Raw genomic sequence first — 21,489 nt, 5'->3', positions numbered from 1 at the left:
TGGCTGGGCGAACGCTGGGCGGGTGTGTTACGTCAAATCTGGAACTGAATAGTCTAAAGTGATCGCAAGCGCTGAGTAGGTTTTGAGCTACTCTGAAACGACACAAAATTTTTTTGCAGGCGCTCTGCGATACAACCATTTGCACTTCTGCTAAGCTAAAATACACTCCCAGTGGGCGGCGGCATAGCGTTTGCACGGCTACCAAAAACTGCTAGCAAGCGATCAACTCGGAATGACCCCCTATGTCCTTAAAAGTGAGAAGCTGCACTTCCCTTCTTTTGTGTACAATTAAAAAAAAAATCAAACTCCCTTGGAAGCTATTCCTGAGCACAATCTAAAGCTGGGTACACACTGACTGATATGTCATCAGATCAGGTAGACCGGACTGACATATCGCTCACATCGGGCAGTGTGTATGCCCAATATGAGGGTGCCTACGGTTGCTAGAGACGTTGTCAGTCGATATCGCTAGTGACAACATGGGGGAAATTCAAATCTTTGAAAAGTCGGTTGGGTGTCAGTTTTTTCCTGTCTATTAGATAGGAAAAAACAGACACCCAACTGACCTTTCAAACAACTGAATACCCCCCCAATGAATGCTAATGAAGGATGGAATAGTGATTGTTCTGTCCTTCGTTAACATCAGGCTAACATATCGGCTGGATACACATCGCTCCAGTGTGTACCCAGTTTAAGAGCTACGTGTACAAATATGGACATTGTGTCCTAAATATATTTGTATTACTCTGCTCTGCAACCAATTGCTGGGGGTGGGAGGGGATGGTATTTTCAACTCTCAGCGCAGTAAAAATAGGATTTTAATTACCTACTGGTAAAACGTTTTCTCGCAGTCCGTAGAGGATACTGGGGATCCATTTAGTACCATGGGTATAGACGGGTCAACTAGGAGCCATGGGCACTTTAAGAATTTGATAGTGTGGGCTGGCTGCTCCCTCTATGCCCCTCCTACCAGACTCAATCTAGGAAACTGTGCCCGAGGAGATGGACATACTTTGAGAGAAGGATATTAAAGGATAGTGGTGAGATTCCGAACCAGCACACACAAACAAGAGGAAAGCGATGCTAACCAAACTTGGAACAGCAACAGCTGAACCAAACAACAATACTTTACCAATTAACAGTGCAAGAAGCATGAACGATGGACCGGGCAGGAGCCCAGTTTCCTCTACGGATTACGAGATAAGGATTTACTGGTAGGTAATTAATATCCTATTTTCTCTTACGTCCTAGAGGATACTGGGGATCCATTTAGTACCATGGGGAAGTACCAAAGCTCCCAAACCGGGTGGGAGAGTGCTGAGGGTCCTGCAGAACTGATTGACCAAATAGAAGTCCTCAGAGGCCAAAGTATCAAACTTATAGAACTTTGCAAACGTATTCGAACATGACCAAGTGGCTGCTTGGCAGAGCTGTAAGGCCGAGACACATCAGGCAGCTGCCCAAGAAGAACCCACTGACCTAGTTGAGTGGGCCTGCTCAGATTTTGGAATTGGCAATCCTGCCATGGAATAAGCATGCTGGATAGTGAGCCTGATCCAGCGTGCAATTGTCTGCTTTGAAGAAGGACACCCAATCTTATTGGGATCGTAAAGAACAAACAGCGAGTTCGATTTCCTGCAACAAACTGTTCTCTTCACATACACCTTCAAAGCCCTCACAACATCCAAAGACATTGAAGTAACAGTGGTGTCGGTAACAACCGGAACCACAATGGTTGGTTGATGTGAAATGCAGACACCACCTTAAGAAGAAATTGCTGACGAGTCCTGAGTTCAGCTCTGTCCTCATGGAAAATTAAATAATGGCTCTTGTGAGACAACGCCTCCAGCTCTGACACACGTCTTGCTGAAGCCAAGGCCAACAATGTGACGGTCTTCCACGTAAGATATTTTACATCTACCTCCTGTAACGTTTCAAACCAATCCAATTGGAGGAACTGCAGCACCAAATTGAGATCCCAAGGTGTCGTGGGAGGCTCAAAGGGAGGCTGGATGTGCAGAACCCTTTTCAAGAACGTCTGGACCTCAGGGAGAAAAGCCAATTGTTTCTGAAAGGAAATGGACAAGGTCGAAATCTGGACTTTTATGGAACCCAGACGTAGGACCACAACCACACCCAACTGCAGAAAAAGCACGAAATGTCCCAGAAGAAATTCCGCAGCAGAATATTTTCTGTTCTCACACCAAGAGACGTATTACTTCCAAATACAGTAGTAATGTTTAGACGTTACCTACTTCCTGTCTTGGATCATAGTCGGGATGACCTTGTCAGGAATGCCTCTCCTGGCTTGAATCAGCCGTTCAACTTCCATGCCGTCAAACGTAGCCATGTTAAGTCTTGACAGACGAACGGGCCATGTTGCAGAAAATCCTCGCGAAGGGGTAGAGGCCACGGATCTTCTAGGAGCATCTCCAGAAGCTCCGCGTACCAGGCCCTTGTTGGCCCGTCTGGAGCAATGAGAATTGCTTGAACTTTTTCCCTTTTTATTCTTTTCAGAATTCTTGGGATTAGCGGCAGTGGAGGGAACACGTACACCATCTGACAGACTCATGGAGTCGTCAGAGCGTCCACTGCCACTGCCTGTGGGTCTCTAAACCTGGAACAATACCGCTTGAGCTTCTTGTTGAGACGAGAGGCCATCATGTCGATTTGTGGACATCCCCATTGACGTGTCAAGCACCTGAACACCTCCGGGTGAAGGATCCACTCCCCCGAGTGCAGGTCGTGTCTGCTGAGGAAGTCTGCTTCCCAGTTGTCTACTCCCAGAATGAAGACCGCCGACAATGCCACAGCATGTTTTTCTGCCCAGAGGAGAATTCTTGATACCTCTGACATTGCTGCTCTGCTTTTCGTTCCGCCCTGTCGGTTTATGTACGTCACTGACGTCACATTGTCCGACTGAACCTATATGGCCCAATCTTGAAGAAGATATGAGGCCTGCAGAAGGGCATTGTATACAGCCCTGAGTTCCAGAATGTTGATTGGAAGGACAACTTTCTGATTTGACCATCTTCCTTGAAACTGCACCCCCTGAGTGATTGCTCCCCTACCTCTGAGGCTTGCATCTGTGGTTAGCAGAATCCAATTCTGAATCCCGAACTGTTGGCCCTTGATTAGGTGAGAAGTCTGGAGCCACCACAGAAGGGAGATCCTGGCCTTTGGAGGCAGACGGATCCTCTGGTGCATGTGAAGATGCGATCTGGACCATATGTCCAACAGATCCAGCTGGAAGGGCCTCGCATGAAACCTGCCGTACTGAAGTGCCTCATAAGAGGCCACCATTTTCCCCAGAAGGCAAATGCATAGATGCACAGATATCCGGGTTGGCTTCAGGACATCCCGAACCATCGACTGGATTACCAATGCCTTTGCCAACGGAAGAAAAACTTTCTGCGACTCTGTGTCCAGTATCATTCCCAGAAATGGGAGCCTCCGAGTAGGCTCTAAGTGAGATTTCGTGAGATTTAGAATCCACCCATGATCCAGGAGTAGTTTGGTTGAGACCAATGCTGTCCAACAACCTTTCCCTGGACGGTGCCTTTATCAGAAGATTGTCCAGGTACGGAATTATGTTCACTCCTTGTTTGCGAAGGAGAAACATTATCTCTGCCATCACCTTGGTGAACACCCTCGGCGCCATGGAGAGACCAAATGGCAGGGCCTGGAACTGGTAGTGACAGTCCTGTAGTGCAAAGCGTAGATAAGCCTGGTGAGGTGATCAGATCGGAATGTGAAGGTACGCATTCTTGATATCCAGAGACACTAAGAATTCCCCCTCCTCCAGACCATAGATCACCGCTCTCAGAGACTCCATCTTGAATTTGAACACTCGTCAGTACTGGTACAACGATTTTAGATTCAAAATCGGCCTTACCGAACCGTCCGGTTTCGGTACCACAAACAAGTTGGAATAATGGGCCTAATTTAGATCTGTTCGCTCACTAGCTATTTTTTGCAGCGCTGTGGACAGATAGATGCCGCCTATAGGGGAGTGTATTTTAGCGTTGCAAGTGTGCAAACGTGTGTGCAGCCGCCCTGGACAAAACAGCTTGTGCAGTTTCTGAGTAGCTCTGACCTTACTCAGCCGCTGCTATTCAAGCCCGGAATTGACGTTAGACACACGTCCTGCAAACGCTTTGACACGCCTGCGTTTTTCCAACCACTCCCAGATAAAGTTCAGTTGCCACCCACAAACCTTCCTGTCAATCTCCTTGCGAACAGCTGTGAGAATGGTTTCTTCGCTAGAACCAGTGCACAACAACGATCCGCTTTGTAACCGTATGGCTCGCCTGCGCATTGTGGTGCATACAGGCCCGGCGTTACCCGCTCAGCGAAGGGATGCAGTGCAGGGAGGCGCTGGGAGGGAGAGGCGCTCCCCCTGCTTTGCATCCCTTCCCTGCTGCGCCGTCCTGTCCCCACTGCTGCTGCTGCTGCCAGCTGCTGTGCGGCGCTGGCAGCATGAAAAGCCCACTCCCCCCCTCCCCTCACCTGTGTGTCAGTGGCTCCGTACATATCAAAGGAGGGGGCGGAGCTACACGGACCGGAATGGGCGGAGCTAAACGGGACAGAAGGGGCGGAGCTACACGGACCAGGCTGCTGCAGTGCTGTACTGAGGGAGACAGTGGCTTAGGTAAGTGGAGGGTGACAGAGAAATGTGTGTGTGTGTGTGTGTGTGTGTGTGTGTGTGTGTGTGTGTGTGTGTGTGTGTGTATATGGTGGGTGTGTATGTGTGTGTCTATATGTGTGAATTGTGTGTGTGCGCACGTGCTTTATGGACGCTACTACTGGGGGGGCATTACGTGTAAGGACGCAACTACAGGGGGGGCATTACGTATAACAACGCTACTACTACTGGGGGGGCATCACATGTAAGGACGCTACTACTACTGGGGGGCCATTACGTGTAAGGACGCTACTACTACTGGGGGGGGGGCATTATGTATAACGCAACTACTATGGGGGGGCGTTACATGTAAGGACGCTACTACTACTTGGAGTGCACTACGTATAAGGCCGATACTACTACTGGGGGGGCATTATGTATAAGGACGCTACTACAGGGGGGGTATTACGTATAAGAACGCAACTACAGGGGGGGCATTACGTATAACAACGCTACTACTACTGGGGGGGCATCACATGTAAGGACGCTACTACTACTGGGGGGCCATTACGTGTAAGGACGCTACTACTACTGGGGGGGCATTATGTATAACGCAACTACTACGGGGGGCGTTACATGTAAGGACGCTACTACTACTTGGAGTACACTACGTATAAGGCCGATACTACTACTGGGGGGGCATTATGTATAAGGACGCTACTACAGGGGGGGTATTACGTATAAGAACGCAACTACAGGGGGGGCATTACGTATAACGACGCTACTACTACTGGGGGGGCATTACGTATAAGGACGCAACTACAGGGGGGGTATTACGTATAAGAACGCAACTACAGGGGGGCATTACGTATAACGACGCTACTACTACTGGGGGGGCATTACGTATAAGGACGCAACTACAGGGGGGGTATTACGTATAAGAACGCAACTACAGGGGGGGCATTACGTATAACGACGCTACTACTACTGGGGGGCATTACGTATAAGGACACAACTACAGGGGGGACATTACGTATAACAACGCTACTACTACTGGGTGGGCATTACGTATAAGGACGCAACTACAGGGGGGGCATTACGTATAACGACGCTACTACTACTGGGGGGGCATTACGTATAACGACGCTACTACTACTGGGGGGGCATCACTTGTAAGGATGCTACTACTACTGGGGGGCATTATGTATAAGGATGTTACTACTACTGGGGGGGCCATTACGTGTAAGGACGCTACTACTACTACTGGGGGGGGGCATTACGTATAAGGACGCTACTACTACTGGGGGGCATTACGTATAAGGATGCTACTACTACTGGGGGGGCCATTACGTGTAAGGACGCTACTACTACTGGAAGGGGCATTATGTATGAGGGCGCTACTACTACTTGGAGTGCACTACGTATAAGGACGCTACTACTACTGGTGGAGGCATTACGTATAAGGACGCTACTACTACTGGGGGGCATTATGTATAAGGACGCTAGTACTACTGTGGGGGCATTATGCATAAGGACGCTACTACTACGGGTGGGGCATTACGTATAAGATAAATAAGATTGTGCTACATTTTGGCGTAATTTTAAATGGGGGTACTATTGTGTTGCCATGCTCCTTGTGAGACCACACCCCTTTTCCTGGCGCGCGCCAAAGGAATATGGGAGGGCGCAAATTTATAGTTTGCAGGGGGGCGCCGAACACCCTAGCACCAGCCCTGGGTGCATACGCATGCGCAGTAGTTACCTGATCGCTGCGCAGCGAAAAACGCTAGCAAGTGAACAGATCTGAATTAGGTCCAATATCCCTTGTTTTGGAGATGAGGTGGAACTGGAACAATGACCTGAGTTTGTACCAGTTTTTGAATGGCATCCTGTAAGGTTATACTTGCCTCTTGTGAAACTGGTAAGCCTGATTTGAAGAATCTATGAGGTGGGAGCTCCTGAAACTCCAGTCTTTAGCCCTGGGAAATAAGATCTATGACCCAGGGATCCTGGCATGATGTTGTCCAGATGTGACTGAAATTTTTTAGTCGGGCTCCCACCTGCCAGTCTTCCAGGCCTCGCGGTCCACCATCATGCAGAAGGCTTTCAGGAAGGAGAAATGGAGCTCTGTTCTTGAGAATCGGCAGTTGCTGGTTTGCGTGGTTTACCTCTAGCGCCTCTGTTGGCAGTAGAAGATCCTCTGACTTTGCCCTTAAACTTGGCAGTCTGAAAGGACTGTAGAGTAGGTCCTGAGCAGGTCTTCCTGGTTGGGAGAGCTGCAGAAGGAAGATATGTGGACTTAACCGCAGTAGCTTTGGAGATCCATTTGTCTAGTTCATCCCCAAATAAGGCCTCTACTGTGAAGGGTAGACCTTCCACGCCTTTCCTGGAATCCACGTCTGCAGTCCACTGGCGTAACCGTAAGCCCCTGCATGCTGACACTGCCATAGCAGTGGTGCGTGCATTAAGCAAACCTACTTCTTTTATGGCTTCCACCATAAAGTTCCTGTATATGTTGCAGGAGTAACACAATCTCCCCCCTAGATAAGAAATCCAACCCTTCAATGAGGTTACCGCGACCATTTAGCAATGGCTTTAGTAATCCACGCACATGCTATTGTGGGTCTCTGAGCCACCCCAGCAGCTGTGTACGAGGATTTGAGTGTAGTCTCAATCTTACGATCAGCCGTGTCTTTCAGGGAGGCTGCACCAGGGATGGGTAACACAATCTTCCGTGACAACCTGGACATGGATGCATCCACTATCGGTGGACTTTCCCATTTTTTCCTATCCTCAGGAGGAAAAGGAAAAGATGAGAGTAACCCTTTAGGGATTTGAAATTTCTTATCAGGATTAACCCACGGTTCTTCAAACAGGGGGGTAAATTTACTAAGATTCGTATTTTCCCGTTTGAGGTCAAAGTTCAATCACGAATGACATTGAAAGTGTAAATATGCAACTTTTTGAATTGATTACGACTAATTTACTAAGCTGCCGTATTCTGCATTTTCGGGTTTTCCGATGTCGATGTCATTCGTTTTTTTTGGCAGTGTTTTACGTGAGTGACTTGTAAAACACTGCCGACTTTAATACAATGAATCTCGGCCGGATCTGAGAGATCCGTGCTGGGCTTCATTGTGCACCTTGTTAAAAAAAAAAAAAAAATTTAAATGTAAAAAAAAAAATGCGTGGGGTCCCCCCTCCTAAGGCAAACCAGCCTCGGGCTCTTTGAGCCGATCCTGGTTGCAGAAATATGGGGAAAAAATGGACAGGGGTTCCCCCATATTTAAACAACCAGCATCGGGCTCTGCGCCTGGTCCTGGTTCCAAAAATACGGGGGACAAAAAGCGTAGGGGTCCCCCGTATTTTTGAAACCAGCACCGGGCTCCACTAGCTGGACAGATAATGCCACAGCCGGGGGTCACTTTTATACAGAGCCTTGCGGCCGTGGCATCAAATATCCAACTAGTCACCCCTGGCCGGGGTACCCTGGGGGAGTGGGGCCCCCTTCAATCAAGGGGTCCCCCCCCCCCAGCCACCCAAGGGCCAGGGGTGAAGCCCGAGGCTGTCCCCCCCATCCAATGGGCTGCGGATGGGGGGCTGATAGCCTTTGTTCAAAGTGAATGATATTGTTTTTAGTAGCAGTACTACAAGGCCCAGCAAGCCTCCCCCGCAAGCTGGTACTTGGAGAACCACAAGTACCAGCATGCGGCGGAAAAATGGGCCCGCTGGTACCTGAAGTACTACTACTAAAAAAATACCCCAATAAAGACAACACACACACACCTTGAAAGTATAACTTTAATACATCCATCCACACCTCCATATACACATACTTACCTTATGTTCCCACGCAGGTCGGTCCTCTTCTCCAGTAGAATCCATGGTGTACCTGTTGAAAAAATTATACCGTATATACTCGAGTATAAGCCGACTTTTTCAGCACTTTTTTTTGTGCTGAAAAAGCCACCTCGGCTTATACTCGAGTCAGTGCAGGCAGAGGCAGAGCAGTGTGAAGGAGGGACATGGAGCGCACAGCGCGCGGCGCTCCTGTGTCCCTCCTGCATCTCCGGCGGCAGCAGCGGCGGTTCTATTACAGGAAATACCCGTTCGTGACCTCTGATCACGAACCGGCACTTCCTATAATAGACCCGCCGCGGCCGCCGAAGATGCAGGAGGGACACAGGAGAGCCGCGCACGCTGTGTGCTTCGTGTCCCTCCAGAAGACAGCGCGGGATCGACGGAGGGGTAAGTAACAGCACTGTGGGGCATACCTGGCACTTGGGGAGGGAACGTATCTGGCAGCACTGTGGGGGCATATCTGGCAGCACTGTGGGGGCATATCTGGCAGCACTGTGGGGGCATAACTGGCAGCACTGTGGGGGCATAACTGGCAGCACTGTGGGGGCATATCTGGCAGCACTGTGGGGGCATATCTGGCAGCACTGTGGGGGCATAACTGGCAGCACTGTGGGGGCATATCTGGCAGCACTGTGGGGGCATATCTGGCAGCACTGTGGGGGCATATCTGGCAGCACTGTGGGGGCATATCTGGCAGCACTGTGGGGGCATATCTGGCAGCACTGTGGGGGCATATCTGGCAGCACTGTGGGGGCATATCTGGCAGCACTGTGGGGGCATATCTGGCAGCACTGTGGGGGCATATCTGGCAGCACTGTGGGGGCATATCTGGCAGCACTGTGGGGGCATATCTGGCAGCACTGTGGGGGCATATCTGGCACTATGAGGGCATATCTGGCACTGAGGGCTGTGTACGGCTAGAGCTGCATTTCCCACCCTAGGCTTATACTCGAGTCAATAAGTTTTCCCAGGTTTTTGTGGTAGAATTAGGTGCCTCGGCTTATATTCGGGTCGACTTATACTCGAGTATATACGGTACTCACATAATCCAGTGTTTTAGGCTCCTCTGTAAATCCTTTTGTAATCCACGTACTTGTAAAAATAAAAAAACGGATACCCGACCTCGCACTAATAGGGGACCCATGTTTTCACATGGGTCCCCATTCCCCGAATGCCTGGAACCCCCTCTGACTTAAGTCCAAGAAGGTTCCATCAGCCAATCAGGGAGCGCCACGTTTGGCACCCTCCTGATTGGCTGTGTGCTCCTGTACTGTATGACAGGCGGCACACGGCAGTGTTACAATGTAGCGCCTATGCGCTCCATTGTAACCAATGGTGGGAACTTTCAGGTCAGCGGTGAGGTCACTTTCGGTCAACCGCTGACCTGAAAGTTCCCACCATTGGTTACAATGGAGCGCATAGGCGCTACATTGTAACACTGCCGTGTGCCGCCTGTCAGACAGTACAGGAGTACACAGCCGATCAGGAGGGTGCCACAACGTGGCGCTCCCTGATTGGCTGAAGAAACCCACTTAGACATCAGTCAGAGGGGGTTTCTGGCATTCGGGGAAAGGGGTCCCATGTGAAAACATGGGGCCCCTTTCAGTTCGTGGTCGGGTGTCCCGTTTTTTTATTTTTACAAGTACGTGGATTACAAATGGATTATCCGAGGAGCCCTCTACACTGGATTTGGTGAGTAGGATTTTTTCAACAGGTACACCATGGATTCTACTGGAGAAGAGGACCGACCCTCGTGTGAACATAAGGTAAGTATGTGTATATGGTGGTGTGTATGTATGTATTAAAGTTATACTTTCAAGGTGTGTGTGTATTGTCTTTATTGGGGTATTTTTTTAGTAGTAGTACTGCAGGTACCAGCGGGCCTGGTTTTCCGCCGCATGCTGGTACTTGTGGTTCTCCAAGTACCAGCTTGCGGGGGAGGCTTGCTGGGACTTGTAGTACTGCTACTAAAAACAATATTCATTACTTTGAACAAAGGCTATCAGCCCCCCATCCACAGCCCATTGGATGGGGGGGACAGCCTCGGGCTTCACCCCTGGCCCTTGGGTGGCTGGGGGGGGGGACCCCTTGATTGAAGGGGTCCCCACTCCCCCAGGGTACCCCGGCCAGGGGTGACTAGTTGGATATTTGATGCCACGGCCGCAAGGCACTGTATAAAAGTGACCCCAGGCTGTGGCATTATCTGTCCAGCTAGTGGAGCCCGGTGCTGGTTTCAAAAATACGGGGGACCCCTACGCTTTTTGTCCCCCGTATTTTTGGAACCAGGACCAGGCGCAGAGCCCGGTGCTGGTTGCTTAAATATGGGGGAACCCCTGTCAATTTTTTCCCCATATTTTTGCAACCAGGGCCGGCTCAAAGAGCCCGAGGCTGGTTTGGTTAAGGAGGGGGGACCCCACGCAATTTTTTTTTAAAAAATTATAACATTTCCCACCCCTTCCCACTGATAAACATGCACGGATCTCATGGATCCGTGCATGCCTATGCAAACACGGGATAAAAAAGCAGGTCTGTTTTTTTTTAGCATTTTTTCACGATTTGTATTTTAGCACGGCAGTGTTTGGCTATTGTCGGCAGTGTTTGTGTTTTGCACTTTTTAGTAATGACCGATTTCTACCAAATTGCAGGCGTATTTGACCGATGGTGTATTGATTCGTTATTTTTTCCAAGGACTTCCAAAATATTACGAATGCCCTCATCACTGCCGTGATTTTTGCTTAGTAAATTACCGAGATGACACTTTGAAGAAAAAACGGCATCTCGGTCAAAATCGGGACCTTAGTAAATATACCCCAGGGTATTCAATTCCTTTGACAGGAAAAGTGAAGAGGACTTCTTTTTTACATTAAAATAAGATTCCTCACACTCCTCTGTCACCTTTTCAGGAATTTGTAGCACATCTCTGATAGCTTCTATAAGAGCCTCTATTCCCTGTGACAGAGCACCGTCCCCTTCCCTTCTGAGTCCACCTCCCCCTCCTACATGTCTGACCCCTCAGTGTCAGAGTCAGACTGCAGGATATGGGCCACAGTTAGTTTTTGTGGAAAAATGGCGGGACTGAGACGCCTGTTTGGGGACTGAGTCTCTGTTCTTATTTCATCCACAGACTGTCTTAAGTATTGCGTCTCTTTCTCATTGCGGGACAATTTATTAGAGATATTGGAAATAATTCCTTTGATGGAATTCAGCCACACTGGTTCAGCCCCACTAGCCTGGGAAGGTGCACTACACTGAGTACATAGTAGTGAGCTCCCTGGGGAAGAGGAACACTCTGCCATACACAAAACACACTCTTTGCCTGACATATTGTAAATGTGAGCCAGCACACCGCGCCCTTATTGCTAATGCCAAGCTTAGACAGGTCACAGACTAAGTACCCAGATTGGGGACTTAGTACACTAATAATCACTCCCTTCCTGCTATGACCCCCTGGTACCGCTGAGGTAATCTGGAGTCACACCGGAGGAGCTGCGCGTCCCTGTCAGTCAGCGTCTGTGTCCACTGCAGAGCCAAAATGGCGCTGGTGAGCTGCTGGATCTGCTCATAGTGAAGCCCCGCCCCCTCAATGGCGCGCGGTCTTCCCGCTTTTTTTTATACTAGCTGAGGTAATTTGTGCTTAAAATGGAAATAGAACCACTTTAAGGCTTTGTTTGCCAGTGTGGGTACTGTGTACAGTGTACTGAGACGCAGTTGTGTTCTGAGTCTGGAGATGCAATTCGCCCCGGTTAGAAGCCGTGCGTCTCCGAACCCTCATGTTGCCATAATGGCCAACGATCCGCTAACCGGGACACCGGCTTAGTACTTAGCACTCTTCACTCTTCTGGCTCTGTTAAGGGTGGCGTCGTGCTGCGGGAATGTACGCTCGCCGTGGTGGGGCTTGCGAATCTTTCCCTCAGGAGCTAGTGTCCTGTCAGCGGGGAATGGGACCATTAACCCTTCAAGAGGCTGGGCCGCCCCCCCCCCCCCCCCCCCCGTGGCCCACGAAGCAGGCAGGCTGGTGCCATCCAGTCCTGCCTGAAAATAACCAATTGAAAAATAAATGCAGGAAACTCTTCAGGAGCTTCTATAAGCGTGACCGGCTCCTCTGGGCACATTTTCTAAACTGAGTCTGGAAGGGGCATAGAGGGAGGAGCCAGCCACTCTATCAAATTCTTAAAGTGCCCATGGCTCCTAGTGCACCTGTCTATACCCATGGTACTAAACGGATCCCCAGTATCCTCTAGGCCGTAAGAGAAAGGTGAAATACTGTAAGATGGACAAGTAGGCAGTTCAGGGTGCCATCTTCTGTGCCTAGAGAACTAATTAGTAGGAAACATTTAATTTGACAATTATGTTGGTGAGATTGCTACTGTAAAATCCCAAAGAACAAAATTTTAGCTCTTCTTAAGTCCTATATTAATATGGAAAATCAGGGATGTGTGGTGAAGTAGATCGCTCAGGAGGCACTAGCTAGCATTAGAGCCAGATTTACACACAATATATGAGACAAAGGGTGCATGTGGGCATTATACACAGGTGGAGCAGTATAAACTGGCAATTTGGTGAGTTTTAATCAGAGATGTGCGGAAAAGATAGGCAGGGAAGGGGGAGGCACTGCACACCTGCCATAGACTTTTTACTCCAGAGTTTTGACTATAAAAATGATTAGAATAATACAAAGAAGACATTTCTAACATACTCTTTGTATTTTTCACATACTTTATATAGTCAAAACTGTGGCGCAAACGAAGTATGACTGTAAGGGCTCTGCCTCACCCCACCTCATGTCACTCATGGAAATACTAGAACTACAGATGTGTCCTCATTCTTCTAGCCTCACTACGCCATGCAGGGCAAGATGCCTGGTGCCAGTGAGCCACCAGGTCCCGTGCAGCTCTGCTAGAGTCGGGCACCTTCTTTTGCCGAAAATGTTTCTTAGTGGCAACGCAATGCAGCTAGGACGCACCATAAGACTATGCTGTACGACATGTATATTGTGTGTGACTGAGTCTGTACACTGAGCAGAACAGAACTTCTATTGGACGTTTCACGTGGCCTTGCATGCCGACAGCAGTAATGATGTTTGAGGACACACTGTATGTACCATAATACACAACTTTTATATAACATTAGAACTTAGCAGTAATGTCATTTATAAGCAAGTGTTGCATTATTATGCATATTACATATTGAAGTCCAAAAATGTGTTCTGTTTTGCTAAGTAATGTGTATTAGCCATAATAGCTGGGTGCACAGTATACTGTAAGCTAAAATATTTTTTTTACAGAAGTCAAAGTACCTAAAAAAAGTTTTGTATTGGGGCCAGCAAAGGCTAAAGCTGGCCAATCATAGCCATAATCATGTATTTGCACCTGCGATCAGCCAACTGACAATTACACAGGTTTCTCAGGTGTACAGATGTGTCCTCTTGCATCCTTGCACAGCAAGCGAATCACAGCATAGCGGGTTGTGTTCATACACATGCTCCCGCTATCCATTACAGTGAAATGGGCCAGTGGTGGATGTGACTGATCATGGTGCCACTACTATATGCAGCAGAACGCAACAACAAAGCAATAGGACACATCTGTATATGTGTCTGCCGCTTTGCCTCCATTGCCTCCCTTGTCTTGTCTCCCCATTCACAAGTAAACACAAGTACCAGAATCACGCTCATCTACACAGGCGCATATATGTATATGCAGCTGCTTTTCTGAGAATGTGCACAGAGATTCAATGTTAGTTACACAAACATCTCATTCTGCGCCAGCCCCACTATGTGTGCCACTGAGCTAGGAAATTTATGTAGCAGCCACTGTGTATCCAGAAAGGAATCTTTACCCCTTATGTTGAACTTCAGGAACCTGTATATTTTTCAGTCTTAACTATCTATCAGAGAGCAAGTGTACAACATGGCTTATTTACAAACAATGTTGTCTCATACAAGGTAAATGTCCTATGAATGCATATGTACTTTATGTACTTCTTTTACATGTGGGGCTTGATATTTATGAATAAAGCACAAATGCATAACCTAAAAGCAAAGCATACAGTATATGATGTATTCCCTGGTCAACTTTCTCTGACCAGTTTCCAAATATCTTCCATTTACAACACAAGTTAAACCAAACTGATTTCAAGTACTGTAACACTACTACATGTAAAATTGTGTTCAGCATTCAGAGAGTTAATAAAAACAAGTTTTGTCAGTTGCTTCCTGAAACATGATCAAATGTGTCACTTACCCATAATCCTTCAGGACCTGGGGCCGTGGGCCATTGAGAATGGCCTCTGGTGGCTGTGGTGCATGAGCCGGCTGCACTCTGTTTAGACTGTTCTGTCGGCTACCCGGAGCAGATGAGCGGTAGCCATGCTCTTGCGCCTGACTGGCCATTAGGATGATCTCTTTGTTCTCTGCAGTCAAGTGAGGGACAGCAGCCAGGATCTGCTGAGTAGGGTGATTGGGACTGGCAGGATACGAGTGATCAAGATCTGAAGCATAAGACCTGCAGTTGTTGATGAAAGAAAATCTTATTAGATAAATAAGATATCACAGAATGAATGATGTTCTAAAATCCCACCCAGATGAAAGGGGTTAAATAAGTGTGCTAATTTCTGTAAACAGTTGTAAATAGAACAGCTTTATAAAAACTTATACATACGAGCTGCGGCTAATAAATAAAGAGACTGATACTATAATTTACGTTTAATTAAATTAAGTATATTTTAACTCCATTCCCCTTCTATGTACTCCCCTTCTGCATCCACACACTGCTGTATTCTTATTTTCCATTGGTCAAAGCAGTGCTGTAGCTCATTATCGGTCAGCTGCCTCAACAGCTTTGTAATTGTCTTCTTTAACTCAGTAACTGTTGCAAAACGGGCACCCTTGAGTCTAATGTGACTTTAGGGAAAATAAAGAAGTCACACGGTGTTAGGTCTGAGAAGTATGGAGGGTGTTCTAGCACTGCAATCTGTTTCTCGGTCAAAAACTATTTCACAGAAAGATCTGTGTGGGCTGGTGTGTTGTCCTGATGGAGGATGAAACCATTTTCCACAACTTTGGCTTCTTTCTTCTGATTCTTTCCCGCAAAGTTTCTAGAACATTTCTAATATCAAAGAATCAATTAACATGGCTTTGAATTTGGATTTGCTTTCTTCATTCTTGGTGATGATGGTGTTTTCCAGTGCATGGACTGGCGTTTGTCTCAGGATCGTACTGGAATATCCATGTTTTATCACAGGTAATAACTTTATCTAAAAAATGTGAATCTGCTTGAATTTGTTACAAAATGTCTGTACAAATTTGCTTCTGATTTTCTTTCTGCTCGGCAGTGAGAAGCCTTGGAACCATCTTAGCACAAACTTTTGTCATGTTAAGACCTTGACGAAAACTTGCCTAACAGTTTCTTTGTTGATATTTACCATTTATGAGTCGAAAGTCAATTACAACAATTTTCTCTATTTTTTTTCACATTTTTGTTTGTTTTTGATGTGCAAGGCCTTTCGGGACATTCAACATCTTCGACATCCTCACGACAGTCACTAAATCTTTTGTGCCATGCAGTATACATGTACAAGTACAGTATATATTTTACAAGTACAGTTTTGTTATTTAATGGCCACGCTCATATATATACAACTTGTTTAAGAAACTATTTGAAAGCTTCAAGAAAACATTGGTTTTAATATAAAAGCAACATAAAAATATCAAACTGAAATCTGCAATCTATATCCCAGGCTGAAGTGATTGTAATGCTGACATACTGTGCATGGAACCTGCCTATTATCAGGGGACAGTGATCCCTCGGATGAAGTCACATTATATGGAGATGGTGAGAACCTGTTATCTGGCCTGAACTCCTTATCATACGCCATCATATTCCATTCCAATCTCCTGTTCCGGGCTTTGCGCACCTTCTTCACCTCTCTGGTGGGATCTTCCACCTGTCTCTGCTCCTGAAAACATAAATAGACGAGAACATCAGTTTAACTACTGAAAGACAAGTAATTGGGAGGAATAATTGTTCAACTGTGTAATAGTTTAATTAAAATAACTTGCAAAATAACATTGAAACTTTTCATTTACCACACATACTTTGTTTCATAGTGTTTATATTGGCACATACAGTAAAGGTAAAACACTGCCAAACAAAGCAAACTGCAGGTGTAACTGTGCACCAGACACCATGCAATGTCACTATAATAAGTAGAATTTCCAAGAAAATCTGAAATACATTAGTAGCAGAGCATACTATGTGCTCACTGTTAATCCAGCACACACATATATTGTACACTCCTGATGCTGCTGCTTTCCCACTGGCCTGATACAGTGGATATACTTATAAGTACACCAGTGTTATCATGCTACTTTAGGTTAGGTTAACGGGAGGAGTTTAGGGTTAAGTTGCAGGAGGAGGGAAGTTAGGATCGGTTCCGGTATGAATGGTCAACTATGTTATGGTCGACAGTCATTTGGTCGACCACGATTGGTCGACATTGGCATGGTCGACACATGAAAGGTCGACACATGAAAAGGTCGACATGAGTTTTTTTTTTACTTTTTTGGTGTAGTTTTTTGCGTAAAGTGACGGGGAACCCCAATTAGTGCACCGCGTCCCCTCGCATGGCTCGCGGGCAAGTTACAATTCCCAGTCGTAGTCCATGTGGATCGTAAAGTATGGAAAAGTTCCACAAAACAAATTTTTTTCAACTAATGTCGACCTTTTCACCACGTCCACGTCAACCATGTCAATGTCGACCAATAGTGGTCGACATAATGACTGTCGACCATAACATGGTTGACCATCCAAACGGATACCGTTAGGATGAGCCTATGCATAAAAAGAGTGTAGATTAGAAAAGAGGTCTTGAAACCATCTTTCAGGGTAATTCAGATAGTATGGTTTGCACTTGTTTGTGATTAAAGGATCCCAATAGTTGCTTGGGAAAATACATGGTTTGTCTCCCTGTGTCTTAAGCCATCACACGTTGCATTGCAGGTTCTATTGGTCTGGAAAAGTTCTTAAGAGTCCCTACTTCTGGGTAACTATAGGTTATAAGTTGCCTAACTAGGAGTAGATTGCAGCATTAACAACATCCCAATAAACTATGACCTATTGATCAAGTACTCACTCTACTAACTTCAAAGGCTTAACATCTCCAGTCCGCTGTACACAGGGTCATATGCAGGGCTGTATTAACCGATTGCTGGGCACCTAGGCTTTCAGGTATTTCAGGCACTTCAATCTTTCACCCCACTACAGCTGACGTTTGGGAAGCAGAGCTTATGACATAATTTACACTTTCATTATTCATATGGACACTGATACCCACTTACAATAAAGTCTTCTGACCTCTTTTCTCACACCGCAATTGTTCTTCCTTTTCTTTTTTGCAACAGTGCTAGTGCGCTATGGGTCCACTCTGACCCCCTCCCCCCACATTGTCTCAAACCAAACCTCAGCTGACTACAAGTATGCCTTGCTGTGAGGCAGGGTGCACAGGGCCTTTTACCATTGGAGCACTAAGGCACAGGTAACAGTGCCTCAGCTACATTATTGATGGGCCACTAATCCCTGTGGGGCCTCTAGGCTTCAGCCTAGTCAGCTGAATGAATATTACGGCCCTGGTCATATGCTGTACAAATCAACGTCTTAAATATTAACAGTTCTCTCCCCCCCATAATGATTTATAGATCAGCATTTAGTGATCATTCCATGTTGTGATCATTAGGAAGCACACAGTACAATGCCCTGCCGGCATGTATGTGTCCTAAGAAATTCTGTATGCACGGTTTGCAACATATAAATGGAATATAAATAATATAAATGTAAAGCTTATTATTAGAAGAAGATATGTGAGACCAGAGCAATCAGGACTTCTGGGTGAAAACTAATGCAAAGGACAAATTATAATGAGGGTACAGAAACCATCTGAAATCCACATAAACATGACAAGACTCCGCACAATGTCTGATAGCACCTCACTGTTAGACAACATTATTCTCAGTACAGAAGGCTTAGTATGAGCGACTATAGTCTCACTAGATTACAACAACATATAGACAGCAGCCCCTGGCTGAAATGTACACACAGCTCCCCTTACACATTGTAACTGTTTCTCACACACAGATTGGCTGGGGACAATGTACAGTACATCCTGCTGGGACTAAATACAAATTACAATACCATTGCGTGACATTTCTGCGGGATAAGACGTTAACATGTCACAACATATAAACATCAGTGGAAGGCACACTAGCGTTCCTGCCAGACTGAGCTATTTATTGTGTGCGGTGATACTTGCCTATTATCCCACCCCAAAATGTCAATGTTATTTACTGTAGCTATCAGATAGAAATGTAGAATAAGACTAAAGCTTTAGCGTTATAGGATTCTATGAGCCTCATAGATGAGGAGTCAGGACATTAAGTGCAGTAGGACAACTTTTGTACCATCCAGTTTCATTATATATTGGAAAACTATTTATATATTCACAAGTATTGATAAAATATGTTAAAATGTACAAATGTGACACAGGAAATAAAGAGAGACCCAACGTGACTTAGAAGATGGAAATGAGACGCCAAGCAGTAATTTTCAAATAATGAAAAGATGTAATTATTATGGGTACGGTTCAACGGAAATATTAGACAGAATGGGTTTACCTTGCGCACCAAGGGGGTCATTCCGAGTTGATCGCTCGCTAGCAGTTTTTAGCAGCCGTGCAAACACATTGTCGACGCCCACTGGGGAGTGTATTTTCGCTTTGCAAAAAGGCGAAGGCTTGTGCAGCAGAGCGCCTGCAAAATAATTTTGCGCAAAACAAGACCAGCACTGTAGTTACTCTTCGTGTGCATTGATTCTAACGACGGAGGGACGGCTTTTGACGTCACACACCCGCCCAGCGAACGCCCAGCCACGCCTGCGTTTTTCCTGCCACGCCTGCGTTTTTCTAAGCACTCCCTGAAAATGGTCAGTTGACACCCAGAAAAGCCCACTTTCTGTCAATCTCCTTGCGGCCGGTTGTGCGATTGGAATCGTCGCTAGAACCAGTGCAAAACCACAGTGGACTTTGTACCCGTAAGACGCGCGTGCACATTACGGAGCATACGCATGCGCAGATTAGCCGTTTTTTTCACTGATCGCTACGCAGCGGACAATGGCAGCTAGCGATCAACTCGGAATGAAGTCCTTACTTGTTTTAGGTGTTGACTGTGCTGCTTACATGAATGAAGATACCAGGCCTTGCTTCTTTGTTGAGTAACAGGTGGGAGTATGTAGTGCTTAGTCTATGTGTGTGTGGTGTGGACAAAGCAGTGTCTTATGGTATAACTTGTGTTTGAATAAGTAAGGAGCGTTGTTTCTGATGCTAATAACACATTTTATTTTAAGGTTGTAGTTATATTGTACACAGATGCAAGCAAAAATAATGCACAGCACATACAGTAGTGAATATCAGAAATGACAGAGATAGTTCACAGTTTATGGCTGCAGATCGATTTCCATATCGGTCTACACAAAGGTGATGAATTCAGTCTTAATTGACAGTCTGTTTAACGATAGTCCATATGGCAAAGTTATCGATATGCAGTGGGGGTCTTGTGCTGGAGGGATGGCGTCCTGAACCCCCCCCCCCCCCCCGGTGCAAGAACTTACCCTTTCTTGTGGATGGACGTGCGTGTCCTTTTGCGCAGAAATGGTGTGCGCGCTGCAGTCTTCTTGTCCTCTGTCCCCTGTAGGCTCCCTGTGTTGTCGGAGAACGCTGTGATTCTTGTGGCTGGTTGGCCGGGGGACCGCTGGTTTGTGCGAGACTTCTGGGACCTGCAGTATCATGAGGTCTCGCTAGCCCCGAAATCTGCAACTTGTTGCCCAGCCGCTTGGCTCGCCAGCCGTCAAGGAGACTTAGATGGTTGGTAGTGATCGCAGTGTCAGGTCTCTCGGTGTTTGTGTTCCCGGAGGGGGCACTAGTGGGTCAGTGGAGACAGAACGATGGAGAAAACGAGGAGGCTGTAGTAAGTTCCTGCATATGTGCGCAATGGTCTTTATTAATAGTAGACGCAGGAATGGAAACAACAGGAACAGAAATATTAACTGCTGGATGATCGGTGTAGGAACCAATATAGTCACAGATATAACTGAAAATCACTGGAAGTTAGGATTAATCGGCGTGGAAGCCGATGGCAAACTTGAAGTGCAGATATTGACCTAGTAACCGATGGCAAGCTTGAACAAAAGGGCCATATACACTACAGTGACATGTCAGAGACTAACGTCGGATGCGATTTAACTTGAAACGCCCGGCAGATTCCCGGGCGGCAGGAACGCATATGATACATCGTATGCGGCCCTTTTGCATACGATGTATCGTATGTGATCCCAGCCATGCCTGCGGGATCTAACATATCATGAGTGCAGCACTAACAACCTAGGGACTCCGATCCGATGCTCATGGGAACGCGCATTGGATCGGATGTAAAATACATCCAATTTGCCGCTTTTCATCCGATTTATCGTCCCGAAAGGTTGAAATCGGATGAAATCGGGCATTATCGTTCTAGTGTATGGGGCCCTTTACAGATATCGGCCTGGAAACCGATTGTGGACTGGACCTTGTGGTTGTCGGCCTGGAAACCGAAGGTGAACTTGGAACTTGTAATTATCAGCCTGGAAACCGATGATGAACTTGGGATTGTGGAACTACACGGCAGATGGTACAGCAAGGGTATGACACGGAGTAATATCCAGGGTTGCCTACCCTCCCGCATTCAGCGGGAGGCTCCCGTTTTTAACATGAGCCTCCCTCTGCCCCGCAAAAGCTCCCGGTCCTCCCGGTTTTTCATTCTACACGCTGAAAGTGCGTACTGCGCATGCGTGAGTGGAAGTCATTATTTAAATGCCGGCCGCCGATACCCACAACCACGCGGTGGCTCTCATTTAAATAACATGATGACCACATCATGCACCGCCCGTGCAGGCCCCGCCTCTCGTCATTCTGGACTTACA

General features: G+C 46.8%; 1 protein-coding gene across 2 annotated transcripts in view; it reads right to left on the bottom strand.

The window, feature by feature from the left end:
- The window catches only part of LOC134948908 (actin-binding protein WASF3-like), a 251,169-nt gene that overhangs the window by 24,770 nt on the left and 204,910 nt on the right, over nucleotides 1–21,489 (bottom strand). Inside the window, exons 6-7 of one of the 2 annotated variants that reach the window (XM_063937187.1) lie at nucleotides 16,266–16,441; nucleotides 14,728–14,988 (exon numbers count right to left, since the gene is read on the bottom strand). In XM_063937187.1, coding sequence (XP_063793257.1) covers nucleotides 14,728–14,988; nucleotides 16,266–16,441 — 437 coding nt within the window. The remainder of the gene's footprint in view (nucleotides 1–14,727; nucleotides 14,989–16,265; nucleotides 16,442–21,489) is intronic. The other variant, XM_063937188.1, reaches the window with a different exon arrangement.

The sequence above is a fragment of the Pseudophryne corroboree genome, chromosome 8, assembly GCF_028390025.1.
Source record: "Pseudophryne corroboree isolate aPseCor3 chromosome 8, aPseCor3.hap2, whole genome shotgun sequence".
NCBI classification, from domain to species: Eukaryota; Metazoa; Chordata; class Amphibia; order Anura; family Myobatrachidae; genus Pseudophryne; species Pseudophryne corroboree.
Note: the sequence above shows the minus strand (reverse complement) of the source record. Positions and strands in the feature narration are given on the sequence as shown.